The 16,245-nt window shown below is 50.1% G+C and overlaps 1 protein-coding gene across 4 annotated transcripts in view; it reads right to left on the reverse strand.

Moving 5' to 3' along the window:
- Positions 1-16,245, reverse strand: part of SAMD4A (sterile alpha motif domain containing 4A) — a 104,314-nt gene that overhangs the window by 22,789 nt on the left and 65,280 nt on the right. For 2 of the 4 annotated variants that reach the window (XR_010440685.1, XM_064715905.1), the window contains exon 4: positions 349-612. The exons of the other annotated variants lie outside the window; for them this stretch is intronic. Coding sequence is in view for 1 of the 2 variants with exons in the window: in XM_064715905.1 (XP_064571975.1) it covers positions 349-612 (264 nt within the window). In the remaining variant the exon portion in view is untranslated. The remainder of the gene's footprint in view (positions 1-348; positions 613-16,245) is intronic. 4 annotated transcript variants of the gene reach the window in all.

Here is a 16,245-nt window from a genome sequence, read left to right on the forward strand (position 1 = left end):
TGTCATAAAAAAATTAAAAAAAAAAAAGAGAAAAAAGAGCACCACTCGCAGCCAAAAGCCACAGGCAATGGAAAAAATCCAGCTTTTTGCAAAGCTGGCAGCTCACAGAGCTTTGGGGCAAAACCAGCCCACTGGCACCCAAGTGCAAGATGTCAGATCAGGACCAGCTGCTACTTAAAAGAAAACCCAAGGCATTCCCCTAACCCTAAAGCCCTAAGGTGGGGAGAAAAGGCTGGGAGGCCCCGTTTGGCCACGAGGATCCTCTCCCCAAAGCGAGCAGGGAGCAAGGACAGCTCTTCCCCTCCTGCCTCTGGGTGCTGGGGATGGGGGGTCTGGTTTGTCACTCACCTTTCATCCCACTCCCTTCCTCCTGGAATGTGTTACGAGCAGAAGGCTGATCTTCTAAATGTTCACTCCCACCACTTCCCGAAGAGGCTACACTGCTTTGTGGAGACAGGGGGGCATGATCAGAAGGGATGCACTGGGGTCCTCTAGCTCGTAAGTCCTCATGAGACATCCATCCATGTCCTAGAGGTTGGTTTGGCACATTCATGGGTGGGGTAAGGGACACAGAGCGTTTCAAAGGGCTGTGGTGTGTCTGGCCTGAGAGAACTGAAAAAAAAAAAAAAAATAAAATCAAAGAGGTTATTCCCCCCTCGCGGCCCGGGATGCAGCAGAGTCCCCCGAGAAAAAAAAAATAAAAGAAAAAAAAAATCAAATGAAATTATAAAATGTGTGGTGGTGGCTGGCCATGGTGCCTGGCTGATGGCTTTGCAGCACCCCTGAGCCCTACCCTGAGCTCTCTGCTTTGTCTCCTGGGAACAAAAAGGGTGGGAGTACCTGCAAGGAGATGGGGTCACACTATGAGCTATGCTGGGCTGCTCAAGGGAAGGTGGATTCCAGCTCTAGGGAAAAAACATCAATTGAGCAGTTCTGCAGTGTAAAATCCCCAGGATGGGGATGTCCCACAGAGATCCAAGGGCAGCATCTCTGTCTCTCCCTTGGGTTAGGACCTGGCTTGTGCCCTGAAGCAGGAGCACTTCTCCCAAAATCACTGCAAGGGTACTTCTCATCCATAGGAATGGCTCAGCCTTGTTGAGCCCTACTAAAATGACAGGATCATGGCATGGTTTGCATTGGAAGGGACCTTACAGACCTCATTCTAACCCCCTGCCATGAGCAGGGACACATTCCACCAGACCAGGTTGCTCCAAGCCCTGTCCAACTTGCCCTTAAACACTTCCAAGGACTATCTCTGTCTCAAGTACTGAAAAAAGTATTAAAAGACTGTTCTGTTTGCTTAACAAAATTCAAATTCCATCACTCAGAGTCACTAACCTACTGGTCTAACCATAAACACAGTGTATGTAATTTAATGTACAGATTTAGGATGCAAACCAGGGAAAATTTCCCTGCTCCAGGAAAACCTGAGGGCAGAGGGATTAGCATGACCTTTCAGCCTACAAGAAACAGAAGCAAAAACTTTTCAATTTTTCTTTCCAAACCAAATTTTTAAACTGTACAAAACCTGGGGGAAATTCACTGTTCTCATGGCTTTTCCATCTAAAGCACCAAAGCCCTAAAGCTCCTTAATCCCCTTTTTGCATTTACAGCAGCTCACCAAAACCACTCAGACTCCTCTCCATGTTATTATTTAATAGGAATGAGTCTTGGTGGAAAACCCCCAGCCAGGTGCTTCGTGCTGCAAAGGTTAAGCCAGACTTAATTCCCAGCTCAGGCCTGGGGGAAAACACCATCAAAGGCATCTTGCTGACCAGGAGAGGCACGAAAATGAGGAACTGGTGGGGTTACAAAAGGAGGGGAGAGAGAAACACCAGAGCACATTGGCATTTATGAACCACCTGCAATAAGCAGCTGGTACCACAGGCAGCTGCTGCATGAGGCCAAAAAACCTGTGGATTTCTGTAATGTTTAAATAATTCCTACTCCTGAAAGGGTTTTCTTGTGCCAGCACACAACACTGACACCACGCTCTGCTGGGAAGCACTGGGGTGGCTTGTGGGGAAGAATTTGTTCCCTTCCCTTTAAAAACTATACAAACATCTTCCAGAAGTCTCTTTTTTGGCAAAAAAAGATGTCAATGAGATCCTGAGATTGCTTCCAGAGCAGTGTTATGCTTCCTAAAGCTCTGATGTGATGCATCCCCATAGGGAAATGGATGGATTTCAGAAGGTCTTGGGCAAGCTTTTTCAGCTCTTGGCTTTGCAATTGTGCCCCCAAACCAGCATCTGTAGATGCCACATCACCCTCTCAGGAGAAAAATATATTTAGGATTTAAAACCCCCCAAAATATAGGGGGAAAAATGGATAAATTGGTTAAAATGCATCAGCAGGGCTGAGCATTGGCTCTGCACCACCCAGAGCCCTTGTGTGCCTGCTGCCCCCAGCCATGGTCACTCTGCCTTGGGGAGAGAATTCACCCTGAATCTGCTGTAGGAAAACCACTGATTCAGGAAATATTTGTGCTCCTCAGATGAAGGAGAGATGCAAAGAAGGGGCCAGGAGGACTGAGGTGAATTGTGCCCTTTCAGGAGGCTGCTCTGCTAACCCAGCTCCTACAGGGTGTGTGCAGACACTGGGACCCAGCAGTGCTCACACCACCCTGCACACAGGAGGGGATTTTTGGCATAAATCCAGCCCAGATTCCTTCACGAGCAGCAATACCCCTGCAAACTGCTGCTCCTCCATCTTAATTTCATGTCCCCTAATTAGAAGCTGGTGTTGGCTGAAGGAGAAATAATGAACTCCAAAGGACGGCCAGGGACAATTAGAAACCATCCAGTGAATCAGAGAAAAATCAGTTCCACTTCTTCCCCTGAGATAATGCAACTCTGGATCCAATAAAACACCTTTAACTAAGCCAAAATTTTACTGAGGTGTGAGTTGTTCCCACAACACCTGGGATGCAGCAGGGAAAATCCCTCTGCAAAGGATGCTGCAAGCCCCCAGCTCTCTGAAACCACCTGGGGACCAAACTGAGGTGATTTAAGGGCTCTTAGCCCTGGCCTAACTTTAGGGTCTGCTTTTTATTGGTGATAATGTGGTTTCTTGCAACCCCTCTTACCCATTTCCATCAGCCCTAAAAATGCTGAGAATCCTGGGATGGCATCCCCTCTATTACTCTGTAATCCCCAGGGGATCAATAAATATCCATATTTATTATATCTATTAATAATATCTATTAATAATATCTATTAATAATATCTAGTAATAATATATAAATAATACATATTAACAATTTATTAATAATATTTAGTAGTAATTTTATTAATATTTTTATTAATAATAGTTATTAATGTTGATACTTGTGGTAATGCCCTCAATTTCTTGAAATAAGAGGATGTAGCTAATTTATTTCCAAAGCATCATTTTTTTGTAGGTCCTGACCTGAATTTGACCATTCTGTGTGCTTTTTGGAAGGTCCAAGGCAAATCCAGGGCTGCTCCTGGCTAAAATAAATGGTCCACGTGGGCCTTAACTTCAGCAGAAAAAAAACAAGTGTGAGTTTATCACCTCACACTCATGCCTCCTCTTCTTTTACTACAAAAATATTAAGCTTAAATTTAAAAAGGAAATCTAAAGTGTTATTCTGGGCCAAGATAAGCTCCCAGGAGGTGGGTGGGCACGGCTGCCTCTCTGAGCGCTGTGAGCTGGGCAAACAAAGAGGGGAAATCACCACTCCAAAGGGCATCCCACACTGGCACAAGGATCCCCTACAGCCTGTAAGCATGCCCCACTTCTGGTTTAGGAGTGTTTTCCTGCCCTTTAGGTGCTGCAAGACTCCACACAGGCACTGCCTGGCCCAGCTCCTTCCCAGCGGGACAGGGGCTGGAGCAGATCATGGTTTTCCCTGGAATCAGTGGGCTGGTGCTGCCTCTTTGCTCAGCCCACACCAGACCAGGTTTCCTTGCAAGGAACCTCTCCATGATTTCCAGACTGGGATCAAGCTCAGGGTAACATTCCCAGGTAAAAAAAAACCCAAAAAAGCAGAGGATGTTGAAGGAGTGATGGCAACAAAGCTCCCCATGACAGCAGGCAGCTGCTGACCACGCTGGGAGCATCCCTGTGGCACCACCCCCTCCCCAGGCAAATCTGGATTTATCTCAGAGCAAACCCTGCCTGGGCTGGCAGGCACCACAGCACACTCATAGAAACTGAGCTGCAAGTGCTCTCACCCCATGAAGCCTTGGCTTTGGGATTTTTCCCTCCCCCCTCTCTTTTCCCTTTTGAAGTGGCGCTGCCTATTTTGGGAGGCAAGGGCTGATTTCAAGAGGGTTTTTGTTCACTGAGGACCATGTGGAACAGCGTCAGACATTTGTGTTGTGGTTTCTCAGGGTTTTGGGCCAATTTTTTTTTCAGCCTGAGAAGGGAAAAGCCACCCATTCCTGTAATTAGAGCTGAGAAATTGGGCTCTGCAGGCAGACCTTCCTCCACACAGCGACAAGGTGCTCACTCTCCCTCTCTCTTCATGAAATCTGGCTTAGAGTGCTGCAAAGTCCTTGATGAACACGCATGTGAGAGCTTCCAGTGAGAACCAAACCCACCACTGGGAGGATTCAGAATGTCCCCAGTCCCCACCATGCCCCTGATACCCAAAGGACCAGCACAGGATCCATACATCAGGTTACAATTCCAAATAACATCCTCCTTGAGCTTGCAGAAAGGAAAAAGCACTGCAAGGTGGATACTGAACTCCGTGGGACCTTCTTTTGTTTTTTTAGTTTAAAAATGGCCCTTCTTGGCTGCAAAGCTGTTTATGGTGAGTCCCCAGGCAGCATCTGATCACACCCAGCTGCTTTCCTGGTCTGCTGGTACCTGGAGCAGCAGCCTGACCCCAAAAAGTGGGGATGTTTTTAATCCACACGAGGTTTTGTGCAGCCTGGAAGCTCCCCCATGGAGAGGGAACACTGAGCACCCCCCTCACAAAGCAAACCCCAAGTTCAACTCAGTCTCCCTCCTCCTTGCCACCCCAGTCACATCCTCTCCTCCAGGAAGGCTTCCCTGTGCTGGCAGAGCAATGCCCAGGGCTTTTCCAGCTTTTCCTTGCCCAGAGCCCTTGGAAAGAGCTGCCAGTGGGTCACACTGCCCAGCTGGCACCCAGCCTCCTTCCTGGGCACCTCATTCACCCTCTCCCCAGGCTGCCCCAGGCAGCCCCAGCACAGCCAGAGCAGAACCTGATGGAACATTTTTCAGCTCAACATCCCCTAACCCTTGGAGCCTCTTTTTGTGCCTTTTTTTCCTTTAATCTCCCTGTGTTCTGTGGCTGTGACTTCTACACAAAATGTGTTTGTAGGAGCTGGATAATCCATGTGCTGGCCTCTGAACCATGAGCTATGAGCTGATCTAACTCATGAAGGGGTGAAATTCAGGGTTCCAAATGCAAGAAGCCACTGGGGAAAAGGGAAATTGTGGAATTAGGAAATTAGTGGTGTTAACCCCTGCACCAGGAAAAAACCCAATACAAGCAGAGTGCTGCCTCGAGCAGGGAAGGAGCACAGACTGCAGAAAAGGCTGTCAAGCAAACCTTTTTAAAGAAATGGTGTTTTTAAACACAGTTTCCTGTTGAAGAAACTGGACAGAGAAACAATAACCCGTTTGTTGCTGCTCCCTGCGAGCAGCGCATGCGAGGCTCAGCGGGGAAGGAACCCTCACAGGGCCTTTTGAAATTCCCTGCATGGCACAAACACACGTGGAGCTGCTGCTTGGCTCCAGCAGGAACTGCTGTGGCTGTTATTTACTCATTTGTGTGGCAGCAGGAGCGGGGCTGCATCTGAGGATGTGTAAATTCAGCCCCTGGTGGCTCCGGCAATCCGACGGGATGCGCTTCTGGAAGGGAGCCCAGCCTGTCTCAGCAAGCAGCAGGAGCTCAGGAGCTGCTTTCAGGCTCCTTCACAGAATCCTGGGATGCTTTGGGTTGGGAGAGACCTTAAAGAACATCCAGTTCCACCCCTGTCATGGGCAGGGACACCTTCCACTATCCCAGGTTGCTCCAAGCCCCATCCAACCCGGCCTGGAACATTTCCAGGGATGAGGCAGCCACAACTTCACTGGCCAATCTGTGCCAGGGCCTCATCACCCTCACAGCCAAGAATTTCTTCTTAAAATGAATCTAAATCTCCCCTCTTTTAATTTAGAACTTATTTAAAATAAGTTTTAGTACTTACTATGAATTTAAAACTTTCCCCCTTGTCCTATCACTATCATCCCCTTTCCTCTTCTTTATGAGCCACTTCTAAGTTCTGACAGGTCTTTGCTTCCCACTAGAGCATCCAGAATGTGAATCCAACCAGGATTTACCTCACAGACAAAGGAATGCATGGAATGGTGGCTCAGGAAGGTGGGAACGGGTGGGGATGGAGGATTAGGGGGATGTTGCAAGGAGGTGCTGCCCTAAACCACAAAGTCTCTTGGGGTAAACACAATGCCCCAATGTCCAGGCCAATAAATGCATTTTTTTCTTCTAAACCTATACACAAACCACAGAAAATCACTGTTTTGTCCCTGGGGAATCCTGGTCCATTAATATCAAATGCTGCTGTGCTGAACCAAGCCTCCCTAATTATCCCAGAAAACAGCTTTTGCTATGGGCTCCAGGGAGAAATTCCTCCTCTGCTCACCAGTGAAGCCAGATAAACAGCACTGGGATGCAGAAACTCTCCTTCCCAATGTCCTTTTCCACCCAGAAGGGATGTCCAAGAACATTTTCATTGCTCAAGCAGCAGCCACTGCCTCCATCCCTGGTCTGAGGAACATCTCCCTGCTCAGACTTCCAACAGCATCAGATTCCATCACACTCCAGATGGAGAAATCCCTCCACCACTCACAACCATTTCAGGAGGCCAGTCTGGAGGATGTGCATCCTTTACACAGCAATGTGCAACCTGGGGGAAACTGGGAGTGAGGAATGATGGGCCCTAAAGCAGTCAAGTGAAAGGGGTGAATGCCAAACCTCTGGAATTGCCCCAAGAAATTGCCCCAAGAATCCCCAGCCATTAAAAAGCTGTGGAGTGAGAGCAGGGAGTGTCTTTAGCAGTGACAAACACATGAGGACAATGAGTGTCTCACATGATGTACATCCCACAGTGCTGAAACACACCTGTAGCCTTTTCCATCCTTGCCAACTCATTTTGGATTTTCTCCTCCTTTACCTCTTTTTAGCCACTTTCACTCATTCATAAAAGCCACCTACTCCCTCCCTCTCTTGTAGGCACCGTGGCACAAATTCTGCAAGACAAATCCCTCAGTGTTTCAACCTTCCTCTGGCCTCCACCTCTTGGGAACTCACACATCCCATCCTGAACACCTTCCCCTTCCATCTGGGCTGGCCATGCCTTATTCCTTCTTATTCCTTCTCCTATTTCTCTTTCAAAAACATAAAATCTTACCAGCTCCAGGAGAACAGAGAAGCCTGCTGGGTCTCTGAGGCCACCAAGGGGCAAACACTGCCTTCAGTTCCCACCATGAGAAGATGCAGAAGATGGGACACCCTATGACAATGACTTCCCACTGCCACAGGGCAGGGTCAAATTGGATATTGGGAAGAAATTCTTCCCTGTGAGGGTGGGCAGGCCCTGGCACAGGTGCCCAGAGCAGCTGTGGCTGCCCCTGGATCCCTGGAATTGTCCAAGGCCAGGCTGGACAGGGCTTGGAGCAACCTGGGATAGTGGAAAATATCCCTGCCCATGGCAGGGAGTGGAACTGGATGTTCTTTAAGGTCCCTTCCAACACAAATCAGTCTGGAATTCTAAAATTCTCTGACTCCCAAATCCTGAGCCCTGCAATGCTTCCCCAACAATCCCCAGCAGCAACAGGACAACCATGGCTGGTATCACAAACCAAGAATTAATTCTTTCCCATTACTGCTCCAAATTAGCTCAGCTCAGCTTTCCACCTCCTCTACATACCCACAGCAGATGCATCCTAAAAATCTGCCTTCATCATCCTCCAAAACATTCCTGATTGCTCAGATATTGCCTCTCACTGGAGTTATGGCACAGATCCCTGCTCCAGCTAACACGAGACCACATTGCTCAGCAAACAGGGGGGACCATGGTTACAGGAAAACATCAAATCAGAACAACCAGCCTGAAATAAAATTGCATAACGGATGGGAACAGCAAAACTTGAGGGGAAAATAAAACAAAATTTAAAAAAAACCCAAAAAAACAGCTTCAAGGCTGCCAAAACTGAGCCATTGATTACAGAGCATTTGATCCATTTGCATGCAGAGAGCTTTGCTTTGGAGCTGAGATGGAAACAGTCTTAATATAGCTGGAGAGAAAATATCCTCCTTGCACTCTCCTAACTGCACTTTGATAGGAAGCAGCCACAGAGCAGATGGTGCCTATATATAATCACCAGACCTATTATCCCAGCCTCTTTTAGTAATTTGAAGGATGTGATAACCACAAGGAGAGCAGCAAATATTCCCCCCTCCTCCCTCCCTCCCTTCCCCTGCTAATTAAAATATAAAAAAAAAGGAAAAAAAAGAAAAAAAAAAGGAAAAAAAAGAAAAAAAAGGGGGAGGAAGCTATAATTATGGTAACGAATAAAAGAATCTCCAAATGAAGTAAATAACTATTTTGTGCACTGCTCCTTTAAACCAGAAGTCAAAAGTTAATTAAATAGCAGTGTGCTACTGAGTCAGGAGAACACAGCAAGTCCCAGTGCAGTGGGGAAGGAGCCTGGAGACGCTCCAGATGAATCCAAATCACAGCACTTGCATCCCTCCAGTGTGCCCTCCTGCCACTTGTGTGCAGATGCTGTGATGGTGGGGGCAAGGAGAGCTCATCTCTTCCCATTCCTCTGCCTGCCAAAGCCTGGGCTTGCACAGATTCAAAGGATCAGCAGCAGGAAGGGGATTCTCTCCAGGGGTTTCTTGCTGCATGAAGATGCTCAGGAAAACATCAGAAATGTGATTTTAGTGATGCTTTGAGAGAAGGCTGGGGAATGGTGGTGTTGGATGAGGTCATGGAGAAACAAGAAGGGTTTGGGGAGGGAATTACTCATGAAGCCCTGAACAGATGTAAGTTAATAGTGGAGGTGCTGAGGAACATCCCTGGCCCCCAGACAGGGCCCTCAGTCCCCTGCTGATGGCTCCAGGGGTGAACAAAGGGCAGAGAGGAACCCACAGGCGCTCATGGGGTGTTGGCAAAAGCAAAGCTTCCCTTGGGAGAGCACCAAGCTCCCATGCACTGAGCCTGCATCCCACAGGCACCAGGGCAGCTGGAAAAACACACCCAGCTCTGGGAGGGTCCATCCATCACCCAAACTCCCAGAGAGAGGAGGCTGCCCAGGGCTCTGAGAGAGTTACTGGGGCTGTCTGACTGCTCCATAGCCCAGGGAGCATCAATCTGCTGCCCTGGCAGCTCCTGCACCACTTCCAGGTCAGAAGCAGCATTCAGTGGTGACAGGAATGCCAGGGATTGTAGGATACACACAAAACCATTGCTGTGCTTCCAAACATCCATCCCTGAGACACCCAGACTGCTGTAAGGAAAGTGGAGGTGGCATCAGAGCCACAAGGTTCAATCTCCCCCCATCCCAAATTGCACATCCTACCCTCCTGTCAAGGGACAAGCAACACAACAGCAAACCATGGCAGCATTCCCTGCCCTGGGCAGTGACTGCTCTGGGATTTCACAGGCTGAGAGGGTGGGAACATCCCTGGGTGCTGCTGGAACAGAGATTCCCAAATGAGGTGGCCCCATTCCAGCCTGGGAGCTGCAGGGCTGCTCTGTGTGTGAGTTTGGGAGCAGAGCTCTGGGAGGGCACAGAGGATGCACAGCTGGAAGGGACCCAAAAGGAGCATTCATCCAGGTCCTGTCCTTGCACAGGACATGCCAAGAATCCCATCCTGTGCCTGAGAGTGTTCAAATACTCCTTGAGCTCTGTCAGTGCCATTTTCCAGGGAAGGCCATTCCAGTGCCCAGCCACCCTCTGAGGGAACCACCTTATCCTGCTACCCAACCTAAACCTGCCCTGACACAGCTCCATGCTGCTTCCACGTGTGAGCACAGACCAAACCTTGCACAAAGGAGGTCTGGAGGAAGGAACTGTGTGACCCAGAGGACACATGTGTGACATACCCACTTTGGGGACAGCCACATGTCTCTGGCTGGCACCCAGTGCTGCCTCTCCTCCTCTCCATCCATGCACACCAACCATCACCTCCTCCATGCCTCACCCAACCTAGGGCTTATCCAACCCCAGGGTTTGCAAGGGTTAAGGCAGCTCAGAGCACACAGATTGTTTGAATGCCTGGAAGCACCATTTGGTGTCACGAGGGCTGGTTTAGGAGCACTCATAGGTGTCTGTATTGACCACACAAGGTTTTGAGCCACCCTTGGCATCATCACCTGGTGCAAGTCAGCACTGAGCCCAGCCTCAGGGGCTGCTCTCCTCTTCTGGAGACCCTCCTGCCTTTTGGTGACATCTCTGCCTCCAAGCACCGTGGCTGATGAGGGGTCAAGCAGAGGCACAGCCACCAGGTCTATCCTGCTGCCCATGTGAAAATCCACTTGCCAGAGCACACCCATGAGAAAGGGGCTCCCTTCCCTTCCTACTCACCCTGCCTGGCAAGCAGGAATCCCTCACTTGCTCCACACCCTGCCACAGCAGCACCAGCACATCCCAAGAGCTGCAGGCTGCACATATGTCCCGTGCTGTCACTTGTCCCCACGTGAGAGCAGAGCAGGCACAGCAGTGAGGACCCTGCTCTGTCTCTGTGCTGTCTGATGCCTCAGGTAACATCAGCTCTGCCTTGCTCACCCCATCCCCTCAGAGCCACCTGCCTCCCCCCAGAGCTATCCATACCTTCCTTGAGCCACCCACATTCCCCCAGAGCTATCCACACCCTCCTTGAGCCACCCACATCCCCCCAGAGCCTTCCACATCCTGCCAGAGGCATTGGAATCCCCCTTGAGTGTCCCCCAGAGTCATCCACAGCCCCCAGGGCCACCTGCATGCCCTGAGAGCCACCATTTGCTGGTAACAGACTTCTGCCCCATGGCTGCAAGGATGGGGAACCCTGTCACACACATCTTTTATGAAAAATCCTTTCCTTAGGATTTTTCCTCCTGAGAAGCTGAGAAGCCTCAGGAACAAAATGTAAACAATGATTATCTGCTGCTGTGGAATACAACAGGTGCATCTGTGATTGGTCCCATGTGGTTGTTTCTAATTAATGGCCAATCACAGACAGCAGGCTCGGACAGAGAGCCCAAGCCACAAACCTTTGTTATCATTCTTTCTTATTCTATTCTTAGCTAGCCTTCTGATGAAATCCTTTCTTCTATTCTTTTAGTATAGTTTTAATACAATATATATAATAAAATAATAAATCAGCCTTCTGAAACATGGAGTCAGATCCTCATCTCTTCCCTCATCCTCAGACCCCTGTGAACACTGTCACACAACCCTATGAGCAAAGCTGCCTGTGATCTGCAAGTTCCACGTGAACAAAACAGGAGAATCCCTCTTCCAGATATCCTGAGCTCAGTTCTTCAGTGGTTGATGGGTTACTCCAAGTTACCCTCCTGTGAATTTGTCTTTTCTTCCCTCCCAGGGCAGGTTATGAGGTTTGGAAGATGAGAAATAGGGTGAGGAGCTTGGGTGTGAGGCTGGGAACCCTGTGGGGATGACTGGAGGTGGGACCTCAGCAGCACAAGGAGCTGTGTCACTCAGCCAAAGGCTCAGTGAGAAAAGAGATCCTTTGGGAGCAAAGAAGGGAAGGGAATGTGCCAAACAGGCTCCAAGGAGGATCCCAATGGGCAGGGGCAGCAAGGTGAGAACAGGAGGGGACACGGGGTGTAAAACACACTCAGGAGAGGGGCAGGTCCTTCCCAGCACTGCTGACACCTCAACAGGACACTGCTCTGGTCCTCCAGCACCACCACTCCCATCTCCAGGGCTTGGTGGCCTCCAGGGTGAGGTGGAACCCATCTCCCTGGCTGAGTGATGCTCTGCAGAGCTGTGGGCTGTGTCTGCCAGGGACAAAGAGTTTCAATTTATAGAGGGGACAGAAAATCTGTATCTGCTGTTCAAGTGCTGTCCACCTTCTACAGATGGACTCAAAGATCTTAAAGGTCTTTCCCAACCTAAGTGATTCTATGTTGCTCTCACTCACAGTCCTGTTTGCTGCTATTGATGTACATGGATTTCAGCAAATAACTCTGCTCACACCTGCTCTCCTCATACAACAATTCTGATTTCAAGCTACAGCATTAGCAAGATTTTGTAGTACTGGGGACCTGACAAAGTGAGAGACTTCTGGAAGTGTTCCCTGCCCGTTGTGTGTGACACTAGAGGGCATGAGCAAGGCAACAAATACCCTTGTGTGCCACCACTGAGAAGCTCAAGTGAAATAAAGGCCAAGGAGCTTTTCTCAGTCTATCATTTAAAGAGAAGACAAGCAGACATGAGGTGTCCCCAGCTGGCAGGATGAGTGCCAGGGTGCCAAGTCTCAGCAAGGCCAACTGAGCAACAATTTTCTGAAGGCAGTTCCAAAAGCTAATCCACCCCCAGCAAGAACAGGACATTTGTTTGCTTCACTGCTGTAACCTCACTGAGACTTCTTCATTTTCTCATGACATGTTTTGCTAAGTCTGCATGGGAGGAAATGTGTTCCTCTGTGAGAGGCAAACACAGGCTGAGGACACACAATTCCCTCCCTTCAGCTGAAATCTACACAGAGGATAACAACTTTGAAGGTGCCCATCAACCCAGCACAGATCAGGGTGGTGCTGTGGGTTAAAATAATGCAGTTATCCCATTCCCAGCCCAGTTTGGGTACCAGGTATGGCAACAGGGCTGTCTGCAGAGAGCTGCTGCACACCAGGGTAGGGGAGGAAGAGTCAGGAGACCCACACTCTGTTCATGGCAAGAGCTTTCTTGGTGTTGTTTGTTCCTCCTCAATTCCCTGGTGACTCAGGGAGAGCTCCAGCACATTCATCTGCCCTCTCTCACTGGGGATTCCATAACTGCAGCAAATGTTGGCAAAATCCTGCAGGCCATGTCCCACACACATGTTCAGACACTCAGCAGCTGCAGATCTGCCTCTAGGGCAGGACCACGGAAACACTGAATGGTTTGGGTTGGAAGGGACCTTAGAGATCATCCAGCACCATCCCCTGCCATGGACAGGGAGACCTTCCACTGTCCCAGGCTGCTCCAACTCTGCCCAATCTGGCCTTGGACACTTCCAGGGGCAGCCACAGCTGCTCTGGGCAACCAGTGCCTTGCCATCCTCACAGGGAAGAATTTCTTCCCAATATCCAGTTTAACCCTGCCCTCTGTCAGTTTGAACCTGGGGTGCATGGAAGGAAGAGCCCTGATTTACTTCTCTTCAGCTCTAGGACAAGCTGGAGATTTTTCTTTTTCAGGACAAGAAATTTGCACAGGTGAGTATTGCTCCTCCCTTGCTCTCCTTCTCCCTGTGGACAAACACCACCAGTTTTCTGGCAGATTCCCATGGGAAGGGTGCAGCAGGCCTGAGCACCAGCACCTTTCCCATTGCTGCAGGAGAGGAAGGGTGGCTCCAGACTGGCAAGAGCTTTGCTGGTCCCTTTTGCTCTCTGCTCCCTCTCAGGGAGTGCAGTGACACTGGAACACCAAGGAGTGCAACATCCCTCCAGTGTGAGCACAGTGCCAAGGATTCCTGCTCTCTGGGATATTCCCTGGCAAGGTCTGACTGTGTCTGTCCCTCACTGACCTGTGACTTTATGGTCCAGATGAGGCCACAGATCTGCAATCCTCCTCAGCACAGCTAATGACAGGCCCTCCTTTGCCTCTGCACAGATTCCCTCCCAAGAGGGTGGAAAACACAGGGCTGAGCTGTGCTTCCACCTACAGCAAATCCAGCTGTGCCACCAGGGGTGGAGCCAGTTCCAGGGGCAGGGCAGGGGCTGGAGCCCCACACAAGAAGCTGTTTTGAAGAAGCACCTTTGCACACCAGCTGCTTTCCTCTGTCCTTCCAGAGTTTCCAGGCCGTGTCTCCATCACAAAGACCTCGTGCAAGCCCAGCACTTTGCAACTGCTGCCTGACCTGGCCACAGAGGCAGCACTCCAGGCTTCACCCTGTCCCCACAGGGAGCAGCTCCAGCCCCAGCTCCAGCTCCATCTCCATCTCAGCCCCAGCTCCAGCCCCAGCCCCAGCTCCATCTCCAGCCCCAGCCCCAGCTCCATCTCAGCCCCAGCTCCAGCCCCAGCTCCATCTCCATCTCCATCTCCATCTCCATCTCCATCTCCATCTCCAGCTCCAGCCCCAGCTCCAGCTCCATCTCCATCTCAGCCCCAGCCCCTCCCTGCCTGTGCTCTGAGCCCATGCCAAGGCTCTCTGTACTCCTGCAGTGCTAAAGCTTGGTTTAAAGCTGCACCTCAAGCTTTGCAGGAGTTGCTGGTGCAGTGGGTGGGAAGGAGCACATGAACATCACAGAATCCCAGAATGGTTTGGGTTGGAAGGGACCTTAGAGCCCATCTGGTTCCACTCCCCTGCCATGGGCTGGACACCTTCCATTAGAGCAGACTGAAGACTCGTCCAGCCTGGCCTTGAACACTTCCAAGGATGAGGCAGCCACAGCTTCTCTGGGCCAACTTCCATTGCCTGGGGTGAGTCCATATCCTCTGATCACTCCAGACCCAAACTCATCACTCAGAGCACTGGTCCCACTCCTGGAGCAGCATTACTGTGGTAAATCCAGAGTGACTCCTTCAGAACATTCCAGACTTGCCTCCTGTAACATCTCCTCAGGCCTTGGCTAAACCTTGGCTAACCCCAGTTATGGGAGAGCTGGAGATGAACCAATCCTGAACCAAATCTCAAATCTGGAGTCTAGGTCGAGTCAAAGTCAAGGACAGCACAAAGCAAAACATCACATGGGCTTCAGCCACCCCTATTTCAGCCCTGTGCCATGGCAGCATTAAATCTCATTGTGCCACAGCTCCAGAAGAACACAGCTCAGGCAACATCCCTAAATCACTGCTCTGGGAAAGACTCTGCCCCATTTTGGTGTCAGGAACAGGCAGTGCCTTTGCAGGGATGGCTCAGGAAGGCTGAGCCCTGCAGGGTGTTGCTGGATTAAAGCCTCTGCACAGATAAACACCTCTGAGTAAGAGGGAGAACTTAAAACTAACAACAACACTAAAACCTAAACAAACACTAAGGAGTTGAGGGCTTTGCTTTGGAATAAAAGATTCATAAACATATTGATTGAGTCAAGGGGCTGGGACAAAGGCTGACAGCCGTGTTTATTTTTTAGCATCTATCTGTGGACTTACCAGGCTTTTGCCCAAGCCAAATATTGTGTTAAGGAAGTTTATGAACTGACACATCAAGTGTGGTTGGGTCACCTCCAGCTCAGCCCACGGTTGTCTGAGCATGGTGCCACCAAAATATGTCTGCAGGAGTTACAACAGCTCAACACGTGGGCCTGGACTATCACCAGCAGGGGATGGTGCAGCCAAGCAAAGGGCAGAGATTGAGGAGGAATTCAAGACTGGGTAAAGTGAAGGCTGTTGGCAGACCCACAGGTGTTCCTGTCCCAGCTGCTGAACACACTGAATTCTCAGAGAATTTAGGAAAAACCCCAGCACTGCAGCAGCTCAGGCACTGCAGCAGTTCAGGTGTTGCCTCAGTTTTGGCATCTTGTGCCAACACCTGGGGACCACCACGGGCAAGGGGTGGGTCAGTGCTTCTGCTGAGAGCTAAATATGAGCACAGAAAGGCTCAAAAATCCACCAAGGGGTTTGTGGAAAGAGTCCTTCAACACCTAACACTTGCACAGTTCCAGCCACTGTCAGTGATCAACCTGCTGCACCCACCCTGCTGTCCCTGCTCCCAGATCCTCACAAGAGGAGCCAGAGCCCTTCCATGGTGTGCAAAGCCTCTGAACCACCAGGCATGCAAAAACCACATGGAAAACCCTCCCAAAAAATAATCCTTGGAAAGGTTTAACAGACAGACTGTAAGTAGATTCATGGGGTTTTTCTCACCCTGCCTCCCTGTTAGACCATTCCCATGCAGCTCAGTCACCCTGGAACAGCTCCACAGCACAAGGTTCTCAGAGAACTGAACATCACACAGTCCCACAGCAGCAGGAGCTGGGGGCTTCACAGATGGGGGACTGGCTGGGAATGATGGTTTAGAGCCTGTGGAGAAGCTGAGACCCTTTGCTAAATCCCCACCTGCCTGCAGGGATGGACACAGGAGAGGCAGGGACCAGGGTG

This window comes from Zonotrichia leucophrys, chromosome 5 (genome assembly GCF_028769735.1).
Source record: "Zonotrichia leucophrys gambelii isolate GWCS_2022_RI chromosome 5, RI_Zleu_2.0, whole genome shotgun sequence".
NCBI classification, from domain to species: domain Eukaryota; kingdom Metazoa; phylum Chordata; class Aves; order Passeriformes; family Passerellidae; genus Zonotrichia; species Zonotrichia leucophrys.